This window comes from Cottoperca gobio, chromosome 4, assembly GCF_900634415.1.
Source record: "Cottoperca gobio chromosome 4, fCotGob3.1, whole genome shotgun sequence".
Taxonomy (NCBI): Eukaryota; Metazoa; Chordata; class Actinopteri; order Perciformes; family Bovichtidae; genus Cottoperca; species Cottoperca gobio.
Window position 1 is genome coordinate 15167174 of NC_041358.1, and position 24844 is coordinate 15192017.

The 24844-nt window shown below is 40.9% G+C and overlaps 1 protein-coding gene across 1 annotated transcript; it reads left to right on the forward strand.

Moving 5' to 3' along the window:
• The first annotated feature begins 1356 nt into the window (after nucleotides 1-1356).
• fam163ab (family with sequence similarity 163 member Ab) lies at nucleotides 1357-24670 on the forward strand. The gene is made up of 5 exons (XM_029428935.1): nucleotides 1357-1937; nucleotides 20776-20838; nucleotides 21208-21229; nucleotides 21954-22068; nucleotides 22870-24670. Exons 4-5 carry the CDS (start codon nucleotides 21976-21978, stop codon nucleotides 23266-23268), a joined length of 492 nt encoding a protein of 163 aa, XP_029284795.1. The 5' UTR covers nucleotides 1357-1937; nucleotides 20776-20838; nucleotides 21208-21229; nucleotides 21954-21975; the 3' UTR covers nucleotides 23269-24670.
• Nucleotides 24671-24844: the final 174 nt, after the last annotated feature.

Genomic DNA, 24844 nt, shown 5'->3' on the forward strand with positions numbered 1-24844 from the left:
TCAGGGAAAGTTTCAACTCTCTTTCATTTTTAATTGTGTTGCAATATTAGCTTTTTAGCTTTTACTGTGGGAGTGTGTCAGAGACTAATGGTCAGATGGGTGTGGCTGGGAATATGAGGCTAGAGGAGATGAGCAGACATGTGCTGAACATCAGCCTCAGAACAGATGACAGCTCACTAAGTTTAATGGCTGCTGTTGAGGCAGGAATTTGAGCGGCAAGACTAACGATACACTTTCATACCTTTCAGACAGTTTTATATCAGATGGATATTTCAACAACACAAACTTTGACAGTAAGATATACTTATTAATGACTCTTGGGGGTTACGGTTAAAATATGTTACATTTATAGAAGTGTCAAGTGTGAACGTACTGCCTTAATGCGGTAAAGATTAAATTATTAGCGTGCATGTAAATGAATTCACTGAAAGACTTTGTTTATTAGTTAAACGTTTCAAAAGACACCAGAAAGCTCAGTTCAGCACAGAGTTCCTAGTTTCAGCCCATCAGGACATTTTCAGAATCAATATACTCTTCTTTTGAGCAAATCTTTTTCTACTTGTCTTATTAAAGAATTGTTTTCTCTCTTGCCTCCCGTAACCTGATTTTTCCCTGACTTCCACCACCCTCGTCCTAGTTGGTGCTGGGATTCAGTGTTATGAATCTGTAAGTATCTCCGTTTTGTGGGGCAGCACAGCCCTGTCTGTTCCACCAGGCCTTCCCTCTCTGTCGATATTTGCCTTGACTTGGTTGCAACAGTAAGTAGATTAAAGGACCAGTGATTGAGGGCAAATCAATTACTGTAGCCCAGTGGTCTGTGTTTGGGGGGGGGGGGGGGGGGGGGGGGGTTACTGTAGCATTTATTTACTGTGTGCAAGGCACAATCACATTACCCAGTATATCCTTTTCTAATAGGAACATCCTGAACAAACCATCATTATAATATTTAAGTTATGATCCTTATAGGAATGTATGTGTCCATATGATCAATAGTGACTTTATAATCTCCTCATAGAAGATTTGCGTTTTATCCATATATTGGCATCACTATAACGTTACTATGTGGACTAATATTCATGTTATTTATTGTATATTATACATTTCCCCCCTCCTATACTGTAATCATGTAAATGTTTCAATGATACTCGTACTAACAAGGTCATTCTGTACTGTGTAGACTTGGTACTATATTTGTTGTCTGATAATATTCCGCCAGGCATCTACAGTAAAGTGGAACTTTAAGTGTCAACCGTGAGACCTGACTACAGCCTACTTCTTATGATATCTACGTGATATTTCCCTTAAATAACAACCATGTTTCCACACATGTTCTTATAGTATCTTTCTGAAATGTAACAAATCGGCTCCTTTGCCAGGGAGGTAGTGTGATGCGGGGCGGCTCCTCTCCTCCCACCGCCTCCTCCCAGTCCGCCCAGCAGCGGACTCCGTCATTTCGCCTCATCGTTCCTCACTTGTTGGATGTGTCCGTTTTAATTTCAGCGATTTCAAGAGATCCTTGGTGGTTGTTTGCCCTGTCGGAGTCCCGAGAAAACCGCCGCCGTGTGTGAAGGTTACCGCGTTTTACAGGTTACATGCGCGTAAAAAGCGCTTATCCTGAAACGCTGTCCTCGCTGTCCTAAGTGTTTGTTTGCACCGGCTGCGTACCGTGCCTATGCTCCGTTTGTCGGTGTCTGCTGATCGCTGCTGTGTCTGCAGCCGTCCCTCTGACCTTTAGTCTGCTGGTCCCGCAGCGGGATTGTTGGGTTTTCTGTGCGCTCTGGACTCCGGATCATCCTTGGAGAAGTTCCTCCGCCGCAGTCCCATGCACAGCGCTTCTCTGCTCTCCTCCTGCTGCGATAAGGATGCTGGTGGCTTTACACGGTCAAACTACACAGGATTAGCCTGAGTTGATCAAACGGACCATGTAACCAGATCAGGTATGTGCACTGATGGAAGAAGAAAAAAAGGGGAGATGGGTGTCACAGTTTATGTTTGTTACATGTGAGGAATTAGCTCTGGATTCAAATGTCAGAGGTGGCAGATAATTATCTGACCCGGACCCTGATGTGAAGAAGTCCCTCATTCAGGTAAAAAAATAAATAAATGTAAAGGTTCACATTGCCTAGCATAGAGATGTGTGACTTTAATTAAATTCCACTTTCAATTCAACGTGAAATGTGCCTTTAAGGCTTCCAGAGGAGAGGAAGTGACAGTGGAGCAGCTCAGCAGGAGATGCTGGAGTCTTGAGGTTTTGCCATTTTCCCGCTGCTGTGATCTTCTTTCACATTGGTTCAGTCTGGTCTGGGTGGCCTGCTGCTGCTGGCATTTGGTTTGAGAAGTCTGCATCATTTCTAGTTGAAAAGAAGAAGAACAAAGTAAGGTAGTGGCAGCCACTGCTAGGGTCTGAATACCCTCTTGGGTCACCCGTATTTAAATGATTATCAATCATGAAGCATTTTGGACAGAAAGAGCATACAGGTGAAGGTCCTGAGTTGAGCAAAGCACTCACGCTACTGGGCTTGAAATCCCACTGAGGCTACTTCTGAAAATATTTCGATTGAAAGTGCTTCATTATATATTTTACACAGAATACCTCTGGATTGCATATATAAGATGTTAGATATAGTTTTCTAAATGACGAACAATTCTCAGTAATGGGAATATAAGAACCAAACAAGCAGAGGCATTTACCGGGTATTTCATTCAGCTATATAATCTCCAGTTCCACTTTACAATAATGGTATGACCACATATCACCAGCTGTTACTGTTGGAATTATACAAATACTGTATATTGGTTACTTGCTGTCTGTTAGCAGGATGCTATTTTTATACATATACAGTCGGCATCCTTCAATAGATGAAAGAAGAAAAAAATCAATTTTCTCTAATCTTGAGGGTTTTTGTTGTTGTTAGATTAAACAACATGTTTAAACCTCTGATTGTTTGCAATGGGCCGTGCACGTGAAGCTGTATGTGTCACTGCATCTACTTGTCTCAAATATGTTGGTAATTAACGTATAACCAAATCTTGCCAAGTTAAATGTCCCTTCGCTCTGTGCACATGGCTGCTAAAGTGGAAATATGTGAAGAGTATTGATCTTCCACATCAACAGTCAGCAGCAGGTGCTGTGTTGCTCTGACCCATTTCTCACAGAGGAAGCTATGGGAAAATACAGCTTGACTAAATAACTGTAGAGCAGCCTCTCTATATCCTCCTGTCTCCACCTCGCCCCAAACACACACACACACACACACACACACACACACACACACACACACACACACACACACACACACACACACACACACACACACACACTTCTTAATTCCTCCACCTCCAGTGGCTGTGATACAAAAGGAAGTGGGCTGATTTCCCAGAGGAGTCTGCAGTCAGGGCCTGTCACAACTAACACAGCAGCAACAGACAAAATGTATTTAATACACAGGTTGTATAATGGTGTGTTGTGCCAACGGCTCAAAACACTGAAGGAAATTCCAGCTAGCAACGTTGAGTCTGCCAGTGCGAAGTTGTTCTGTAATACCCTCTCTGGCTGGCAAACTAAATATTTGATTAACCTCAGTTCATTTAAGAAACTGTTAACCCAAGCTGCCTTATTAACCCTGACAAATCTTAATGGCTCAATGAATTTTACTCTTCGGTTAAATAAATACCAGGACGACCTTGTTGACCTTGTTTAAAAACCTTTTCAAAAACCTGTTGGAAAAACTCACTGTCTGGTGTTTTCAGCCAAAAGCAGCGATACGTTGGTCACATACGTCCTTACCAACCTGCAGATGTAATTTATTAAACCTGCCAATCCTAATCTCTGTCTTTATGCAGACACTAAGAACTGGCCTCATATAACCGTCTGTATTTTAAAAGATTTATAGTCTTCATGGATAAATGTTCCTCCAACATTTCAAAATTTCTGAGTCATGGTCTGGCATCTAAAAAATACATTAAAGGACCTCAAATTGAAGAGCAAGGCTGGCTGGCTCAAAACGAAGTCATCTTAAATCATGCACATGTGGTTTAATGTTTCTGTTAAGCGTAACCCGTAGTCATGTCCACACAAGATTAGCAGCAACATCTGAAGGTAAGTGAGCTGTGTTTGTGACACACATCATACTGTAATTAAAGTCCCAACATCATCACAGACTCAAATCTCAAGACTCAAGCATTATGGGTTGTGTGGAATTTAAAGCCATTTTTAAATCAAAGTAGAGATGCTGTTACTGTGGGGAACGTCATAGATTTAGTCTATCTTGTTTTCTGGAGGCAGTGTACTCAGCCTACCTTTGGTTGTAAAGTCATATTGTGCTTCCTCCTGCTGACACTCAACTCGATGTATTTTCTGGGACAACATGCATCGGAGAGTGTTTTTAAGACGTGGATGTGTGTGTGTGTGTGTGTGTGTGCGTGTGTGTGTGTGTGTGTGTGCGTGTGTGTGTGTACCTGTGTTTGTTGGTTTGAGGTTGGGGGGGGTGGGTAGCTACCCGGAGAAAGTGTTTCAGGAGTGGTGTGTGAATTATTGAAAAGCCCTCAAGGTTTTTCTGGCTGCCAGATCGGTATTTCTTGCCATACAGTCGCGAGTCGAATGTACTGTAGTCACACTTTAAAGGTGAGACGAGCTGTGTCCAAACTGCAGTGCAGCATTAGCAGGACAGGGAACTTAACTCAAGCGTCTGCTTCCAGCTTCCGTCACAGCAGCTCGTCTTAAGGTCTACCATGACCAACCAGCTTTAATTGTAGAATAGATTTGAATCTCCAGATGATGGATGGTTTCTAGCAGAATTGTCTGGGAGAAGAAGATAACTTATCAGCCACTTTTACCAATGGATGTGTTAAAGACAGAATGAGGAATCCACCCAGCACATACAACAAGTCTCTCACTTTAACATGTGTGTTTCTCTGGCTGAGCCTGGCAGATTGCTATATGTGAATGGCACCAACATAATATGGAGGTATGTGTGGCTCTTGATGCAGCTTTGAACTATACTGAACATAGAGTTGAATTTAAAGTGACGGTTCTCATACCGTGTACATTTGCTTATATACGGTGTTGAAAAAAACTGACGTGTGTGTGTGTGTGTGTGTGTGTGTGTGTGTGTGTGTGTTGTTTGTGTGTGTGTGTGTGTGTGTGTGTGTGTGTGTGTGTGTGTGCTAAAGGTGCAGACAGGAGGAGTCTGGCTGCCCTGTATAGTTAATTATCAATAATCATAGTTTTCATTCCGTTAAGAGTCTTTTGTAACTGGTAATAATAATAATATTAGTATAATAGTGTTATCCCGTGAAACCGTGATATATCCTGAGATGGTTATCATACCATGAACATCTCTTACCGTTACAACCCTACTGGGCCTAACGTGACCTAATAGGCCATCGCCAGCATCATGGGCCTGAGCAGGTATTATTTGTTTGCAGTTGTTTAGGTGGCTTGGATCACAGCTTGTAACTCTCACTCTGCTCTCACTGTGGCGTAATAAGAGGTGATGTGTGGCGTGCGCATGTGAACGCAGTTCTGAAGCACAGCCAGGCTGGGTGAGGATGAGGCCAGCATGAGGAAGGCTTGTTGGCAGAGCCGGAGGCCTCTGGAACAGAAATGCAGTTATCTGCTAACGTTGCTCTACTGCTGCTGGCTGCTGTATCTGTGGTGACTCATCAAAAACACACACAAACAGACATACACACTTATAGGACCACATTTCCTGACTTAATCAGACTGACACACACTCTTGAAATTGCACAATACTCTTTGACATTTACATACTCGCACACAGTCAGAGACGCACCTTGAGACACGCTCACAGACAAAGACTCTCTGAGACTCTGTGTTCTTACAAAGACACACGTGGACATTGACGAACAAGAACACTTACCATACACACACTCTTTGTGTTTTATTACTGTAAGTCACAGTGACATTTCCTCCAAATTACAACTTTGATTGTTACTGTAATAGAGATGAATAATACGCCTATGGCAAGAACACAATTGTCCTTGTTAAAGGAATAAAATCTTCCCTTGTAGTAAAAAGAACTTGTGCTTGGGAATTGGGAATTGAGCTAAAGATCCATTATACTCCTGTCCAACCCCCATGACCTTTACACTCAGTACTTTGACCACCAACTTCAACTTTAAATGACTTGTCTCTGTGGGTTTCCTGTTTCTAACTTAAACCTTTCCCACTTCCCTCACTGTTCATGCACAGATATTCTTACTTATGTCCTAAAACATCCTTTTTCACAAAATGTCAGCCTTTTATCGTCACAACCCACCAGCAGAAGTGCACTATTCTTTTTAAATGTAGAACTGTTTATGTAGCAGTCTTCTTATCCAAGCATAGCTTGAAGCTTAAATCCAACATTTACACTTGCAAGAAGCAGTTTGCCTTATTCTCTTACTCAGAGTGAGCTGCAGTACAGTCCCTCGATCACCAACATGCACATGCAAAGAATAGTTAGAAGGAAAGAAGGTTGGAGGTTCCAGGACTCAGATAAGATTCCTGTGACCTGAGGTCAACATGGAAGAAATATGTGCTGAAATATATATTCAGTCTGAATAAAACATGTCACATTGCTGAGATTGAATTGTAATACTGCCGACATCAAGACTTTCAACTGGAAGCTATTACATTTCTTCATGAGGTTATATGATCGTATTCATTCACTCGCTGCCCCTCTTAGCAGTATTCCTTATCTCGTCATACACATGACTTAAAAATGTCTTTATAAACATCAGTTAATATGAGATGGAATATATTTTAACTTTAAAAAATAAACAACACTTTCATGTGATAATATTAATCAATGTGTGGTCATAATAACTTCGTTTTCTGGGACAATCGAATGCCTTACTCGTGCATCATAAGAAGTGGAGATCACAAGAAACGAGATCTTTAATTGAGAATACAGCATGATGAGGCACATACAAATATGTATGTATGTATGTGTGTGTGTGTGTGTGTGTGTGTGTGTGTGTGTGTGTGTGTGTGTGTGTGTATGTGCGTGTGTGTGTGTGTGTGTGTGTGTGTATGTGCGTGCGTGCGTGCGTGCGTGTGTGCGTGCATGTATGTATGTAACCTATAATCTAAACATTGCCTAATTGAGTCCCATTACTGTGCATGTAAATGTGCTGATGCTCTCGAGATGAAATAAATGTATTAGGAGCTGTCGGTTATGCTTTATCTCTCTCCTCCTGCTAACATGTGAGAGATTTAACCATTTCCTAATTCGTATCTTCAATCGCAACCCAAAAAACAAATGGCATGTGAAAACAGAACCATTTGAGTCAAAGAACGGAGATGTACTAATTGCAAAAAGTTAATGGTTTACCCAGAAAAAAAGGTTTTGAGGCTGCAAAATAGAAAAGATTTTTGAGATTTGTTAAAATGATCTCTTGAATTTAATGTTTTATTTTTTGGTTATTGCAGTAATGGATCGGAAATCACAGCCACGTGCTAACTGATGCAGAGAGATGAGATGAGACCTGAGTCAGTGTTTGTCCTGGAAGCTTTTCTCCTTCTGTGTGTGTGCCCGGCTGTTAGCAGGATGGCACACTGGATTCAGTTACCGTCCTGTCAGCTGAAGGTCATAGGTTCAGGGTTTTGTTTTGCACAGCCATGTGTTGAAATGACCTTGAGCACCACTCTCATATTCACACCTTCTCATTCAGTGTAAGGCTGTGGTGTTCACGACGATCTATTTCTAATTTATCTATTTTGACAGTTGTGGGAAAAGATTGAAAGTTGACGAAGACTTCACTGGTACTGTGACAGTTTTACAGACTGTTCAAGGTGTGTTATATTTACATTACAATATCATATTGGACATAGGGCTGGGCAAATATTATTTGGATATTGTGATATCAGATTAGATATTGTCTTATATTTTGGATTTCATGATATGTAAAAGTGTCTTTTCTTCATTTTAAAGGCGGCATTACAATAAAGTGATGTCATTTCCTGAACTTACCAGACGGCTTTAGCTGTTCTTTTATTTGCCTTAACCCACATAATCATTAAATCCACATCACTGATGATTATTTATCAGTCAACCCTACAATATTGTTGCAATATGTACAGTATACTTTTAATTTGAACTTTTACTGTACATATTTGTCATTACATTCGGTACATTCTTTTTTTTATATTTATATTCTTCTGTATTTGCTTTTATTTTAAAATTTAAATTTCTCCTACTGTGTTTATGTTTGCACCATTACACACCAAAGCAAATTCCTTGTATGTGAAAACCTGCTTGGCAATAAACTAAATTCTGATTCTGATTCTGAGTATATTGAGGTATCACCCAGCCCTAATTTGACATTATTCAGGATAGGAAACGTAAAAGTGGAAGAACAGTAACGTTTGTTTGATCCTTAAAGAAGAAGCAGTGGAAGCTATAATACTTTACTATAACTGCTATGTCGTCAGGTGTCATGTATTGTGTATAATGCTTAAAGGTTAACAACCGTCAGTAATATTTACATTTAAAGTAGAAATGAGCTGTGAAAATCCACTTCTAGTGGAGTAAAAATGTTGGTCAGAGTGGTAACACGCATCAGTCCACAGACAAATAGTTAATTCTAAGGTCAATGGTTTAACTCCTCATGGCAAATATCTACATATACAGGTCGTAAGACAAAGCTGACAACTCATTAAACCCTAACTTTTATTTCTGCTTTTCTGCTCCTGAGCAAGGCTGCTCAGCAGAGCTGCCTTCATCCTGCCAACCCTGTCATCTGTAACTGTGCTCCCTCACTTTATTAACAGTCACAGATAAATAGTCCATGTGAATGTATGCTAATGTAATATTTGTGGTACATTACTCCCTCAAAGATTGAAACTGGACCATTTCATTTCCCTTTTATGAGTCTGCCGTGCTGACCAGCAGAATGGAGGTACAGTAATTACAGCTCCCCCGTCTGTCCGCTGCCCGTTACTGGGTGAGCGTTCAATGATGCTGCTCTGCTGCCAAGTGTGAAAGAGAAGCTGGCATATCGCAGGACAGAAGAGGAGAAGCTGAGCAGCTATAATGACACCTCTGCAAACCTCGTAAAGCAGGCGGACGCAGAGCTGTATGCATGGCTACCGTGAAGTCCCCTTCCCTGCTCAAGCTCTTCACTGTTAATCTGTCTGAACTGCACATAAATTAGCTAGAAAATCAATTCTAGCCTTCCAGTTTGAAGTGCGAGCGAGTGAGTGGCTCAGTGGTTAAAATTGTCCCCACAAAGCCAGAAGCAGTCTGTTGTGCCTTGATTCCACTGCATGATACAGCTCTGTTCGACTGGACTAGACTCACGTTTGGTACCAGGTTCTTTTCATTATTTCGTTTTCCACTGCAGATAGTACCCCCTCATTGTATTGCCGATTATTAGTTGATCGGCGCAGAGAGGCCGACTCGCTTTGCTACCAAACACAGGAACGTCTGCACTTTCAAATTTGAGGGTTTTTTGCAGGACGTCCCGTGTCGCACTAGTGATGATTCTCTGACCAACAGTGGTCTGAACTGTTTAAACTCCACCTTCTAGTATCGACTCAGTTTGCTTGAAACCTCAAACCGAGGTGGTACTAAAAAAGGGTAACTGTTACTATTCACAATTTTTGATAATGGAAAACCAAAACGGAGCAAATTGCGAGAGTAGAGCCGTGCCGTGCCGTGCCGTGCCGTGCCGTGCCGTGCCGTGCTGTGCCGTGCCGTGCCATGCAGAGGAAATGCAGCATTGAGTTGAGATTGTTTTTAAAGAATCTTAAAGAGTTACTTCATACCAGGCTGAAAAGCTGTGTTTCGCTGCCCTCTCTGGATGAAACTTTCAAGTCTGTCATAAATGTGCTCCGTTGCACCTATAATCACACACAACAGTGATGTCACAGACTCTTAGAGTACACCTGTACATCACTTGCTTTGGTCGAGACCTTTGAATCCGCCCACTCCACGGAGTTGACTGCTTCCACTGGCATCGTGACTTGAAACAGCGTTTTTGTAAAGCGTTGTCAAGCTGTGCACTATAGACAGCACATCTTCTCAATTTCGCCTGACATTGTAGTCTGTTTTTCCAAACCTGTCCAAGCCGTTTCCTCTCTTGTACCCAAAGCATGCTGGGAAAGAGACCCAGTGGGTATAGACAATGACAATAAGTGGACTGTTGTTTTATGATTGATTGTCTGCCGATCAAATAGTGATAAGAGAAATGTTGCAAAGAACAATTGTTGTACGAAAACTGGTATTCCAAAAACACTATTCATATTCCATTTACGTCTCTGTGTGTTTGACCTCAGACCTCATTATATTATCTTATTCCTAATGTTGATTCATGTGTGAATTGTTTCCACTGTTGCAGTTGCGCTGGATAAAAGCATTCAGCAAAATGTTCTTTACCTGAAAGTGATACTATCATAGATACACAGTGACCTTCTCACATTGTGTTTCTGCTCTGTGCTCCTCTTCTTTGGCTTCTGGATATGTGTAAACCCCATTCAGTAAGCACTTACAGGACAGGGATGTACAGGACGTTCAGAAAAGTTTAAATTCAAAACAGCACACAATTCTCCTAATAAGTTTTTATTACATGTTAAAAAGACAAACAGTCAATATCAGATAGATGTACAGTATATTTGAACAAAACAATAAGTCAGCAGCTGTGAACAACCGCTGGTGCAGCGTTACCTTGCATGTTTGCTGAGCAGTGCTGCAGGATGCCATGTCTTTCTCTCTTTAATATGTAATTGTTTTGGGGGATGTTTGTCCTGGGACAACGCTGGTTTCTAACACCGGCCTGCTCTACATTCGTACAGCTCACAAGCTACAGGCCGCAGTTACACCAGTACAAGGCCTTGTCTAAGGGCACTCCAACAACTTTTCCTGCATTATAGGAGGGTTTGTATTCCTAAACTTTCAAAGTCAGTCCAGAGTTTCTGTCAGTTGTTGTGACAGGCTCCTCCTCAGATCTAATCATGACTGTTATTAAGTGAGCAACATCTCCTTTGTGCAATAGTTTAAATTCTCTGCTGCAGGCTTTGTGCCTGTTGTGGTTTTTAATGCACTCACCAGAAAGCTCCCCCAGACACCAGCACCTCAGTCTCTGAGCTGATAGATTTTGTTTTGTGTCGTGTTTGTTGTGTGACCCCACTCTGTTACCAACATCCATGCATTCAGCTGGCACTAGCTACTGTTTCAGGTAGTTGTAGTCGCCTTGAGCCAGCCATCACATTTAACTTTTTAATTTTTCATAACAAAACATTTCATATTTGTGTTTTTCACAAAAGAAGAAAAAATAATGTACTTACTGTAAAATAGGACTACATATTTAATGAGCATTGTTGACGGGAGCCTGAAGCCTCAAGATTTCCACTGTCAACGAGTTCTTCGTTGTAATTGTTGTGCATATGATAGGCCTAATAAAAACTTAAGACTGTGGGATGTGATACGCAGACATACTGTAATTGCATAGTGAAAGCGAGTTTTATAGGGAACCAATCTAAACGCTGACGGTGTCATTATTCTGAAGCCCTCACATTGTGCAATCATTTCAATACATTTCAAGATAATTCAACAGTTGATAAGGTCAAAAACAATGTAGTCCAATTTAGAATCAAACCTTTCAAGCACAGTGAATAAAATATACGGATATATGAAAATGAGAATAGAGAAGCAAAAAAAGAAACTGAGTTTGGGGTTATATGTGTCTGAAATATTGGCAGTAAATCTAAAACAGAATTCAACCTTCAAAAGTAAACTTATTCATAAGGAGGAATCGAGAATGTGTCATCATTATGCACAAAGCATCTACAGTGGCAGCAGTAGTCACAGAGTAGTAGTAGCAGTAGTTTTTATCATTGCAGTATGAGTCACAAAGTAGTATCAGCAGCAGCAGTAGTTGTGGTTGTATGCAGTAGAACTATAGCAGGTAGAAGTCAGCTGGGCTCGTAGCCTGGATATCTGTTGAGAGGCTTTTATTGAAAGGGAGGAAGTTGAATTTGACGTGTATGAAATTACAGATGGACAGTGAGTAATGAATCTTTCACTTGCCGTGTTAGTGAAGGTATTCACCACATCTTGAGTCCCAGTGAGTGTGTAGAAAGGCTGAATCAGGAGCTGGCAGGCTGGAGTACAGTAGCCTGGAGAGCTGCATAATGTACACCAGTTATAAATCTGCCAGCAGCGTATACGGCATCAGAACATGGTCCAGATTGGACGGAGAAAAAGACTGAGACTGTGTTCCAACTCTCTGTCGTCCCATCTCTCTCCATCTTCACGAGGACGAAGGCGTTTTACCGCCTGTATTGATCATGTGCTTTTATAGGGCCAAGAAGATCATTCTGGGGAGTGGTTCTTCACATTCATTGCATTCTTCGCCCCCAAATGACCTCGAGCAAAATCAAGTAATTGAACTAAAATGTTCAGTGTCATCAATCTCTGCCTACTGGGCCGTAACTGCTGTGACAGCTTAAGAGGGAAGATGGGATAACGGTTGGTTGAGCGCCTGTAGGTCCCTCAGTACATGAAGAAGGCTTTCAAGGTCACATGTAAGTGGTTGCATCCAAAGTTAATCTAGTTATCATTTGGAGCATTGTCACATCAAAAACATGTAGTGGAAAAATAACGACATTTTTAGCAGTGTCGTAGAGATCAAGGTCAGCGTCCTTGGATGTCTCATCTTTTCCATTTCATTCTGGGTTTTTTTGTAGAGGATGTTTTACACATTGAATACTCATGCACATTTTATTTTACCTCATAGTGTATATATTAGTGCAAAATGAAATAATACTGCAATTCTAACCGCTGATGTCACATGCTACAAAGAAGATAGCGTAGCTTGTATTGCAATCGAGAGTAGCTCCCAGTCCAAGCCTTCTTGTGTTCTTTGTGCCCTTAAGTGCTTGTATTTGTGCACATATTGAGTTAATTAAATATCACATTTTTCTGCGTTCAGTGGCTCCTCTCCTTTTTCCTTTGTTATTATTGATCTGTTTGCACAGTTTATTGAACAGCTCATTCATTCCCTTTTCAGTTATTCAGTCTGTCTTCCATTATGGGCATGGGTGCTCATCAGGAGAGCCTCTTAACCAAAAGCTACACATTATACAGTATTTATTTTAATTAGTGATAATGAACACAATGCAAACATATATTCTATTAATACTTACTAGTAAAGTAACACAACACAAACTTTAATATATATACAGTGCTTATAGGAAGGGTAACAATAGTATAAATGTTGTCAGCAATGCAGATAAACAACTAAATGCTCTTGTGTGCCCAACCCTGGTTCTCTCCTTCATGATATTACACTACACTATAGTCTAACATAAGTGGAAAAATATGGACTTCTTCTTCTTCTTCTTCTTCTTCTTCTTCTTCTTCTTCTTCTTCTTCTTCTTCTTCTTCTTCTTCTTCTTCTTCTTCTTCTTCTTCTTCTTCTTCTTCTTCTTCTTCTTCTTCTTCTTGCATTACCTTGGCATGTGTGAAAAGACACAAGACAGACATTTGATCAATATAGTGCATGTGTGAATAGTGAAAATCACTAGCGGTGCCTCAAAGGTTAGCCCAGTAAATTAAATTTACAAAGCAAAATGGGGGGGGCCAATGAGCTTCCTTGACACGGCCCCCGACCCCTCTTCCCTCACTACGCACTTTAGGTGTTAGTGTTTCCCCAGTGTTCAACCAGAAAGAACAAGATATAAACTGATCATACAGCTCAATCCACCCCGCCTCATAAGTGAATAGATGTATTGGGTTTAACAACATGGACAAAACTACAGGTTGTGCTTCCAGTAACATCACTTCAGCACCAAGGACAGTGAACATACGTCGACAGTAGAGTAGATCACCTAATGTTATTTAGCTGGATATATGTTTCCAGTGAAATTAGTGCTTTGACAGTTAACAGATAGAGCTGCACTGCAGCCACAAAACATGAGTGAGCGGTTTCACTCTGCTGTCGACACCGTACAACATTAACTAAAGTCAAATTATCCAAACGCTTATCCTGTGATTTAATTATGAGCTGCCACTGTGTGAAGTTTCCCAGTACAGCTTTAACAGATTAGGGACTTTTTGTTTTGACATTTTACCCATAATTCTACTTTTACGGTGAATAATCTTCATGAAAAAGAAATACCACAATTTCTAAACCGACCCCCTAAATTATGCTTACTTCACACCCAAGCATGCAAACAAACAAACATGCAAACACACACACAGACGCCCACGCTGGGCCACAACAGAGATGATAGAGAGAGGAAACAGATAGAGGAAAGCCTTCGGAACGCCAGATAACAGGATTAGACAAATTACATTTTAACTGTGACCATGAATCCCGTTTGGATGTGCGACTTGTTTTCTCTCCGCTTACACTGGCAGCCATAGAGCTGCGGAGTTTAGATGACAAAATGGTGGTTTTCCAAAATAATGTGTGCTGGAATTTTGCATGAATTATTGCCCGGGTAGATTGGCTTTGGGTTTGAGCTGCTGCAGCTGAGACCAACACCTGAAGTTGTCAGGAATAGTTTAATAGCTTAAAAGAAGAGATTCTCAATCACAGTTCTGGGATCAGGGCTTGGATTTACATTGATACAGGGAAGATTGTCAGCCCTCCACTTACCTCATCCACATGTTTTGGGGCCCAAGTGAAATGAACCTTGCAAAAGCAGCTCATAGTTTTCACTTCTGTCATTCTGGTCTGACAAGGCCGTGGATGAAAGTGTGTTTCAAGTAGAGTCGATGACCGAAGTGAACACTTCCTGTAACTGATGTGAAACACATACTGAGTGCTGGATCATCTGTCTAGTTTTAGTGTACTAGTGAAAAACAATTGAGGTTGTCAGTCTTTTCTTTAAACTATCTACAAAAAGGTTTTCTGAATAACTCTGAGGTGAGAAGCAGGTCATACAGTTCCTGAATCATTTCCATTTTATAACGATAACAACTACTTACCTTAACAATAAGTGCTGAGGCAGTATTATCGTCTTAACACTCCCCAGTGTTCACTAATCTGGTTTGCACAATTTATTCTCACTTTACGTTTCCTAGACTTTAACCATGTAAAGGTTAGATATTGGTAAATCTGGTGAACTACAACCAGTAGTTTGTAGTTTGATGTAATTTCAAAACAAGAGTTCAATAAGAATCTAGTTTTCTATTCTGTTTAATAATTTCAGATAGCATTGTTTCAACCGACTGTGCTTTCATTTACATTACTCAACAAAAGTGTGTAAAATATGAACAGGAATCAAAATCAATTGTCAGAATCAAATCGCTAAAATCTAAATGTTGCCCAACCCTAGCAAAACATTCAAGATCACTAGATCACTTCTCTTGCCTTTAGACCTGTGCTGCGCCTGAGAATGGTACAACATGTTTTCAGAACGACATTAGCATAAGTAAGAAAATACATACACTCATTGCTGAAATTGTGATGTTTTGGAGATTTTTTGGCAGGTTAAGGTCCTGTCACACATATCCGTATGGCAGAAACAGTATACTGGCGTATATAAAAATTTTGCTCGGATCGGAAAAGTGAACGCATACAGATACGCATGTCTAACCTATTAATAACGTATCACTTACTTATACAAAATGTATCAGACGAATGCCCAACGAATGCACAAGATATACAAAAATATGGCGTACGTAGACATAAGGTAAGGTATAAGTAGTATTCGTTAAGAGCAGGCGGTGTTACGCTGGTGTACGTTGAAATAAGGTAAGGTATAAGTAGTATTCGTTAAGAGCTCACTGTGTTACGCTGGGGTGCGTTGTTGAACGCTGATGTTTTGAGCATGTTCAAAATTACCGGACGTAACCGACGTGTGCTTCATAAGTTATGCAGACGTTACACATAAGTTACGTTACGTTAGACATACGTGAATACGGAATACGTACGTGAATACTTACCTACGTAAATATAGTACGTGAATACCTACGTAAATACCTACGTGAATACGTTAGAGGAACGTTAGATATAGGCTACGTCGGCTGACGGTGAACCCTACAGCCAATGTATCGATAACGAGTGGATACCCTATTCCTAGATGGCACTTTTCCAGCTCCGTTGGCCAGACGCTCTGGCATCTCCAAAATGTCAGCAACAATGCATTTTTTAGGATCCAGTGGGTTTTGAAGGGTTTTTAAATACTGAAAGTTAGTTTGATAATTCTTCGTCTGAAATTACAAAATTGAAAAATCCTCAGAAGATGTCACAATGTTTCCTAAACATTTGATGGAAGATTGAGCAGGTCGGTATTTTTCTCAAACATACTTTGTTCGGCAGGACACGCTGTGGGGATTAAACCTGTGGCATTAATGTTACAAACATGGACTGTGTTTTTAGTGTTTCTGGAGGAGGAGGAGGAGAAGGAGGAGGAGAAGGAGAGATAGACACTGGCCGACTGAGCAATTTAAGATCCAAAAAATCAATCTTGTAAAAATCCTCCGGAGCAGTCAAGGTCCTTCAGCTACTCCTGAAGACTGATGGCCGAGACTCCAGAGGGAACACTCCATCAGAGAGCGGGAGAGGGAAAGGAAGAGGGAGAGGGAGATGGAGAGGGAAGGAAGGGAAGGGAGAGGGAGAGGGAGAGGGAGAGGGAGAGGGAAGGAGAGGGAGAAGGAGAGGGAGAGGGAGAGGGAGAGGAGAGGGAGAGGGACAGGGACAGGGACAGGGAGAGGGAGAGGGAGAAGGAGAGGGAGAGGGAGAGGGAGAGGGAGAGGGAGAGGGAGAGGGACAGGGACAGGGACAGGGAGAGGGAGAGGGAGAGGGAGAGGGAGAAGGAGAAGGAGAGGGAGAAGGAGAGGGAGAGGGAGAGGGAGAAGGAGAGGGAGAGGGACAGGGAGAGCGAGGGGGAGAGGGAGAGGGAGAGGGAGAGGGACAGGGACAGGGACAGGGAGAAGGAGAAGGAGAAGGAGAGGGAGAGAGAGAGGGAGAGGGAGAGGGAGAGGGAGCCAAAAATCAGCAATTGGGAAACCTGTAGTTTTACAGGATGAAGAGTTTTTATCCAACAAACAAAATAACTTACAAATTAAAACAATAAGGAAAGTGGAATTATTGGAGTTCCAACGAGCTGATAAAACCCGCTAAATTCAAAAGACCAATGATTGCAGGTGTAAAAGCTTTAGAACAATTTAACATAATCTAGTGTAGCGCATTGTATCACACCACGACATAATCTAACACGGAGTGTAGCATTCAGTTTACAGTATATCAGAACAAAGAGACGGTCATTTTGTTACGTCTGCCATTTGACACGGAAGCTAGCAACGGTTGCATTTGTTAGCAGATTTAATAGTTCTTGTAATCCGATTTATGCCACAGCACAGGTAGTGCTCGTGAAACAACTTGTTGGTATAATCTATGGCAAATCCTTTAAACATTTAATCAGGAGCCGTAATAGCAATTGTTGTTTGACTAGTTAGAATTCCAAACCAGCATAATGTCATTTTAGTAGCAATTCTAATTAAAGATATCTACAATTCATATCTCACCAGTCAAAATATTAAGTCTTGATCTCAACAATTCACTTCTTACGAGTGGGAATGTTCATTGCATATATCTGTGGCCTAATTTCAACAAACAAAATCACAGTTTGACATGTTGAAATGTAATTTGTCGGTCTTGATTCCCACAAAGTCTAATGGCTGCACTAGCGTCTAACAGGCCCCGAAATAAACTGAACTCTATTCTTATACCTGAGGAAACAGGCTACTTCCAGGAACAAACTAAACAAAAAACAGAATTTTCTTTTGAGATGCAAATTGTTTTTTTTATTTAATAATTTGTTTATTTATTAACACAATACATTCAGTAAAAAGAATGATGAGTCCTACATATCCTGGATCGTACCAAAATCTAAACCAAAAGAGGAGATTTAGAAACATCAGCCTCAGGATACACATAAGCCAAGCATGATGACTGACAGGTGTCAGTGCGGAAACTTGAACACTGATGGTGGGATTGAAAAATGTATGTTCTGCCTCGAGCTAAAAATGTTGCAGGTTCAAGCTTTAAAGAAAACAAATTGTCCAAAAACTAAAATGCTGAGCACCAGAATGCAGTGCAGCTCCAACTCACAAGAAAGTGACACAGTGAAAGGATTCTGTGAGGATTTCATCATCCACGGGGTACGATTCACCTGACACACAACTTATTTTCAAATTCTTGCCACTATAATAGATCTTCAGACTATAGGAGCTCTAAAATAAGAAAAAAACAGGCTCTAAGCTCCCCTTAAATATGTGAATCCTTGAAGCCCTGAGTTTCTAACGTGTTTAATGTTATATTCAATATACAGTACTGTCAAATTATAAGGTGTTTCTTTTGAATGTCTTGATGCTTTTAACGTTTTTTGCAAAGCACTTTGAATTGCCTTGTTGAAATGTGCTTTATAAATAAACGTGCCTTGCCTTACTATAAGCTGCTTCAAAAACCATGTACTGGAATGAATCTGAATTTCTATTTGTATTATACTGCAGTATCAACTCTTATTTGCGGTGAGTGTTGAGGCTCAGTTGTGTTATTTAGTCAATTAAACACTTGTGCTTTCTGTGCACTGACTGCAGCTAAGTCCTATGCAGATTCTGGTGTCTGTTCTAATGGATCTTTTATGAGGATGTCCTGATTTATTTGGTAATGCAGTACATGTTTGCCTGGTTGAATTTTGTATGTGTGTGAGAGAGTCTTATCAGTATACAGGGCTCTTCAGGCAGTATTGTGGATTGAAGGCCACTCTAATCTGGACCCAGTAGTGACTGATCCGGTTTTTTTTTTGCCTGTGCTCAGCATGAGTCTGTGTGTGTGTGTGTGTGTGTGTGTGTGTGTGTGTGTGTGTGTGTGTGTGTGTGTGTGTGCACTGATGCAGATATCTAATTTCTCTCTGTAGTTTGTCGAAGTTAATCTAAGCACAAATAATTGAAGGCTAGTGTACTTTCTGACAGAAACATGGTTTATGAGCTTGGCGCCAGTGTAGCGGTTCAGACTGAGGTCTCTGGGAGCAGCACTGCATCCTTTTCTTCTCTTCAGTGGAGAGTGTGACAGCACTTCCAGCTCAGTGTGTTTTTAATGAAGAAACTCATTCAGCTTGTCTTAACACTTGACATACATATCATCCGTTTGAGATGTTCAACACGTCTCAGGAGCTATTGAGTGATGCAGAGTGGACCTTTTACTTTTTTGCTGACTTTAACCTGCCTCATTTGCTTCACTGTCACTGCATCCATATTTCATAGAAAGTACAATGTCATTTAAAGAACCTTTGTAAGCATTACAAATACTCTGAAATTAACAAATATTTGTGGAGTTTCTTATATTCTGTATATTCTCTTTGCTCAGAATGATCCATTAGGGTTGAATACAAATCAATAATATAAAAATGTTTTAAATGGGCTGAAAAAGTCAGAATTCTATGAAAGGTTTTCAGTTTATGCACCTTGTGAGAAACTACATTAGCTGCTACGAGCGTAACACACCCAAATATCCAACCGAACTGTTGATGGTCAATTTGCATTGTGGGCAGGACCAGGTCTTGACAAAGAAGAAGAAAAGGGTGACGATATCTCTGGGTCTGGTTCGGAAATGGTCGCGGACCGAAGATTTTCACCACTTTATGCCCCAACTTTACACCCCTGGCCTCGAATTAGCATTTGAATATGTGTGGTCCGAGCGAGGGACCCCACCGCACTTTAAGTCCTGGCCCAATTTGGAGTTGCGACTCATGTGATCCTATCAAAGACTTCATCTGTCACATCCCATGTACAGACAAACTGCTCACATTAAACTTTAACACACACAAACAAACACACACGTTAGTCCATTCAGACATCAAACAGCAGGAATCATAAATAGAAATGAGCTGTGTGTGTGTGTGTGTGCGTGTGTGTGTGTGTGTGTGTGTGTGTGTGTGTGTGTGCGTGTGTGTGTGTGTGTGCGTGTGCGTGTGTGTGTGTGTGTGTGTGTGCGCGTGTGTGTGTGTGTACGTGTGTGTGTGCGTGTGTGCGTGTGCGTGTGTACCATTACCATTGGATCTTTATCCATAGTGCTACTTCCTTAATTCCTTCCTTTCTCTTCTCGTAGATTCTCGCTTCCTCTTTCCTCCCTCTGTATATATACACACATTTGTACCTTCTCCATCTTTTTTTACCTCCCGTTTTACATCCTACCCTTTCTTTCTAAAATGCCCTCCACCCCAATCATGGGTTTGACATGTTTTTATCAGCTGTAATAGATTTCACTTCACCTAGACAAGCCTCGGCATGCAGATTAAAACGCCCAAACAACAGTGCCTCTCTCAGCTATAATCACTTTTAATGCTGCTTGACATTATGCTTCATGCATGTGTTTGAGTGTGTATAAGATAAAGAGAGATGTCCGACAGCAGCGATCCACAAGTTTCTGTTTCACTGATTATCAGTACTGGAACTAGATATTAAGCACAACTAATGATACCGATAATAACTGTGGGTGCATGATCATGCCTTGTGTACATTTACTGTGTTACAACCATAACTTTCTTACCTTGCTTCCTTCTTTCATTCTTTCCTCCCTTTCAGCCTTCTCTCTTTACGCTTTTCTAGTTTCCTTATTTTCTCTGTTCCCCTCTTCTTCATTCTTAGTCATCCAAGTCATTCAAAGGTATTACTGTATCTAGTGCAAGTTCTTTATGTTTGTGTGCCTGTGTGAGATATTTGTCTGCTCTCCTTGTGCCACCTTGTGGAGAAACATGTGTAGAGCTTCTTCAAAGAAACTAATACTTCCCTTTCTTCAAAATCACTCTTTCCTCAGCGATCTTCATACAGCGTGGCTAGACTTCTCTTCACCCTTACAACCTTCAAACACTCTTCTGATGTAAGTCTGTCATCTATCTATCTCTCTATCTATCTATCTATCTATCTATCTATCTATCTATCTATCTATCTATCTATCTATCTATCTATCTATCTATCTATCTATCTATCTATCTCTCTCTCTCTCTCTCTCTCTCTCTCTCTCTCTCTCTCTCTCTATATCTATCTATCTATCTATCTATCTATCTATCTATCTATCTATCTATCTATCTATCTATCTATCTATCTATCTATCTATCTATCTATCTATCTATCTATCTATCTATCTATCTATCTATCTATCTATCTATCTATCTATCTATCTATCTATCTATCTCTCTATGACATGTAATATAACTACCTCTGTTATTTCTTATTTCTCTGCTCTCAGGTGTTAAGCAACTTTGCTGAACGTGAGTATAACAACAAACATCTTCAAAATAAAATTCCCTATATGTTGATATTTAGACTAGCTACGATAAACATAACGTGTTAATTTCAGCTGCAAAACATTTCGTTTATATCAAGATAATAAAAAGGCTGTACTAGAACTAGAAGGCCACTTGGAGAGTGCGGACCTTCACCAAGGCCAAATGCCCGATCTCTCTCTATGTTAACTAAAACATAATTGTGTATCTGCCCCTTAATTCGGATGCGCTTCAAAACGTGATGGCTTCTTCCTTGGACCATGCTACACCCTTCCACCAAGTTTCAGGAAAATTGGACCATTTTTATGTAATCCTGCTGACAACATACATACAAACAGAAGCAAAAACATAATCTCCTCAGCGGACGTAATAAAAAGGAAATTAGGTTTAAAATAAAATAAATATTTATATTAAAAAAAATTATGATGGTAGTCCATTTTTGCAGGTAGAAGAGTTGTTAGCTGTAATACCTGTCATAATGCACGCTTGTATTGAAGTCATTTACACTTTGCATGTTCTCCACCTAATTCTCTCCGCATAAATATAGACTGACCTTTTGAGTTTGCTCTGTTACTTACAGAGAAAATATATTCCATCACATTGCATCTGTGTTTACTGTGATGCTGACCTTTGCGTGATTTGATTAAATGTCATATTTGCTGTGCAGTGGGAGCCTTGTTAATGATGTCACTTCCTGTGCCCGTGTCAGAGTTTGATGGAGAGCTGGTCGGATGACAGCTGGAACTGTTGTCATAACCGGAGGAATACTGGCCACAGTGATACTTCTGTGTATCATAGCTGTGCTCTGTTACTGTAGACTCCAGGTACGCCTCAATAAGTGTGTGTTTGAATCCCACTGTATTTATTAATACTTCTGCCACATTGTATTATCACATCATCTTACAGGAGACTGTCGGTTGGGGGAGAACAGCAATACATCAGCATTTCAAATATATGAAAATAATCAGCCAGAAAGGTTCATTATTTAAATGTTATGGACAATGTATTTGGAATATTCAGTAAGAATTTGTAGCTCACATTTCTTTAGACCATAGGTCTTCAACAGAGGGTCCGCGGAGGTACTGCAGGGGGGTCCCCCCGTCGCACACAACTCGGACATCCTCTCCCCTTTCGAACTCCAACAGCACCCCCCCCCCCCGTTTGAATACCGCTGCAGTAGGGGGTCCCTGCTCCATGCTACACCAGTTTGGGGGTCCTTGACCTGAAAAACGTTGAAGACCCCTGCTTTAGACGATTGATAAGCCTACTTACTTTTCTTTCAACGACAACAAAGTTTGCCTTTCTCAGTGCAGCTTGTTTTGTTTTAGGAATATTGTGGAAGTGGTGGGTGCAAGTATCTTAAAAAAAGGACAGAGTCAAACAAGACACAAGAAAACAGCATTTGAATATGCTACATTCTTGAAGCATGTTTATTATTTTGTAAAAAGCGAATGGATCTCATTCTATTTGCAGACTTCTTCATTTGTTTCAAGAAAATAAGTACTAAGCACTCAATACCAAGCTCAATGTTGTATACATGTACACTGCAGTGCAGCCAGTTTATGTTACAGATATGTAGTGAACTGTTGTTGTTTGACATGTGATGGACCTCTCCCTGTCTGTAGTACTACTGCTGTAAGAAGAATGGGTCTGACAGCGGCTCCATCTCTCAGCAACACTTTGCCTGCAACGCCTGCAGTGTCTCCGGCCTGGACGGGTCGATCATCACCCCACTATCCATGTCGCCACCAGAGCCTCCCGGAGCCTCCGACCCCACCAAACCCACAGGGGGGCAACGCAATTACTGCCCCACCTGCTCACCCTACGACTCGCCCTTCTACATCCGCACCACTGACGAGATGCGCAACGGTGGCGAGCGCATCACCTATATGCCCACACACTATGAGAACCAGGCGCTGGCAATGCCGCTGCCCACCTTGCGTGGCTCCCTGCTGAGGGAGACCCAGCGAGGAAGGCCTCCAGATTTCTACACCAACACTCGAGCCATCAGCACTGAGGTGTGACCACCCTAAAAAAAAAATGAACACCACCCATACACACACACACACACACACACACACACACACACACACACACACACACACACACACACACACACACACACACACACACACACACACAGACACACCTCTCTTCACTTACACACACACACTAGCACCACCACTAACAATACCACAAACATAATTTTGGCACCTACTGCAGCTGCCAGTGGGGATCTGCTGGATAAATGCCCACTGTTTATGGAGGTTATCACATTTATTTAGGGTTTGGGGGATTTGAAGTGAGGATTGTCAAAGACAACTGCTGGAGACTAAAGTGAGTGACAAACAGGGATTACTTTCATCCCTAGTTCCTCACTTTATACCCTTGCATTTTAAGTTTTCATGTTCACTAAGATAGTGATTCTGTAATTGATGGTAGATAAAACTGTAGGTTTCTTGTAAGAAAATGTCTCTTTATGCTCCCACATGAAGGGTATGGTTGTAAACTTGTAAACTGTCTGTTGACTGTTACTGTGTCTTTACTGACTGAGGGCTATCTTAGATAATTTATGCTACACATCTTCCTTATGACTGCCAACAAGACAAAAATGGAGTATGATGAAGTATGTAGTAAACATGAAGTCATGTGTCATGATGAGCAGAATGGACAACTGAAACAGATTTGAAAAAGTTACAAGAAGGAAAAGTCAACATCCCTTCTGCAGTTTGCTGGAGCTCTGGAAGCATGCTTGAGTAACAGGAAAGGTTGAAGAGGACAGACGACTGGAGCTTTCTCTATGCAACCTGTCTGGCAAACTACTGCAGCTGTTCATCTCCAGTCATCTCCTTTCAGCTGTTTCTGTCTGATCGAGCAACTTACTTGGAGGAATATTGTAAGCACGGTGCACTCCCAGTAAGATATGACGATGCTGCACATGTAGATAGACACAAGAGATTTAAAACTGAATCATGGATACAGTAGTTCTCTTGGGTTTCCAGCTCCACCCTGAACCCTCACTTTCTCTCCTGAGGTGTAAACCTGTGAACGAGCAAGGATTCCTGATCCCTTCAACGCAACAGTGGCGAGCTTGAGATGAACTAAAACTTTCTCTTTTGACAGTGCTGCAAAAAGTTTGATATGTAAATATTAACCAGAAAGCAATGAACGCGTCTCTTGATCCCATTGTGTTCTTGACGAAAACGAGATGCACCGTGGGATTTGAACATGATGTATTTTGAGAGAGGGGGTGTGATTTACTTGTTTGTGTTATTTTGTCTACACACTCCTCCTATACTCCTGTACTACTCTCATGTTGAATCTTTGAAATGCAAATAACCATGTCATTTCTTTTCATGTTTTTTTTTCTTCATATTGTGAGAAGTCAGAATACACATTTATGTGATTAAAAACTCTTTCACAGTTCCTCATTTTCTACATTACACCCAGCATTGCTTGTCATACACAATACTATTTCCTGTGATATTTGTCTTTATATTTCAGTGTATAACAAGACTCAGTGAGGCTGAATAAGCAGAATATAATTAGACTCCATTGATCAGCAGCTGCTTCATTTATTTCCCAATTACTTTTTCATTC

Bases quoted from the DNA above. Each gene is read 5' to 3' on its own strand.
- fam163ab (XM_029428935.1), top strand. From the start codon at position 21,976: ATGACAGCTGGAACTGTTGTCATAACCGGAGGAATACTGGCCACAGTG. The intron at 22,069-22,869 runs GTACGCCTCAAT...CCCTGTCTGTAG, and splicing joins TCTGTTACTGTAGACTCCAG to TACTACTGCTGTAAGAAGAA.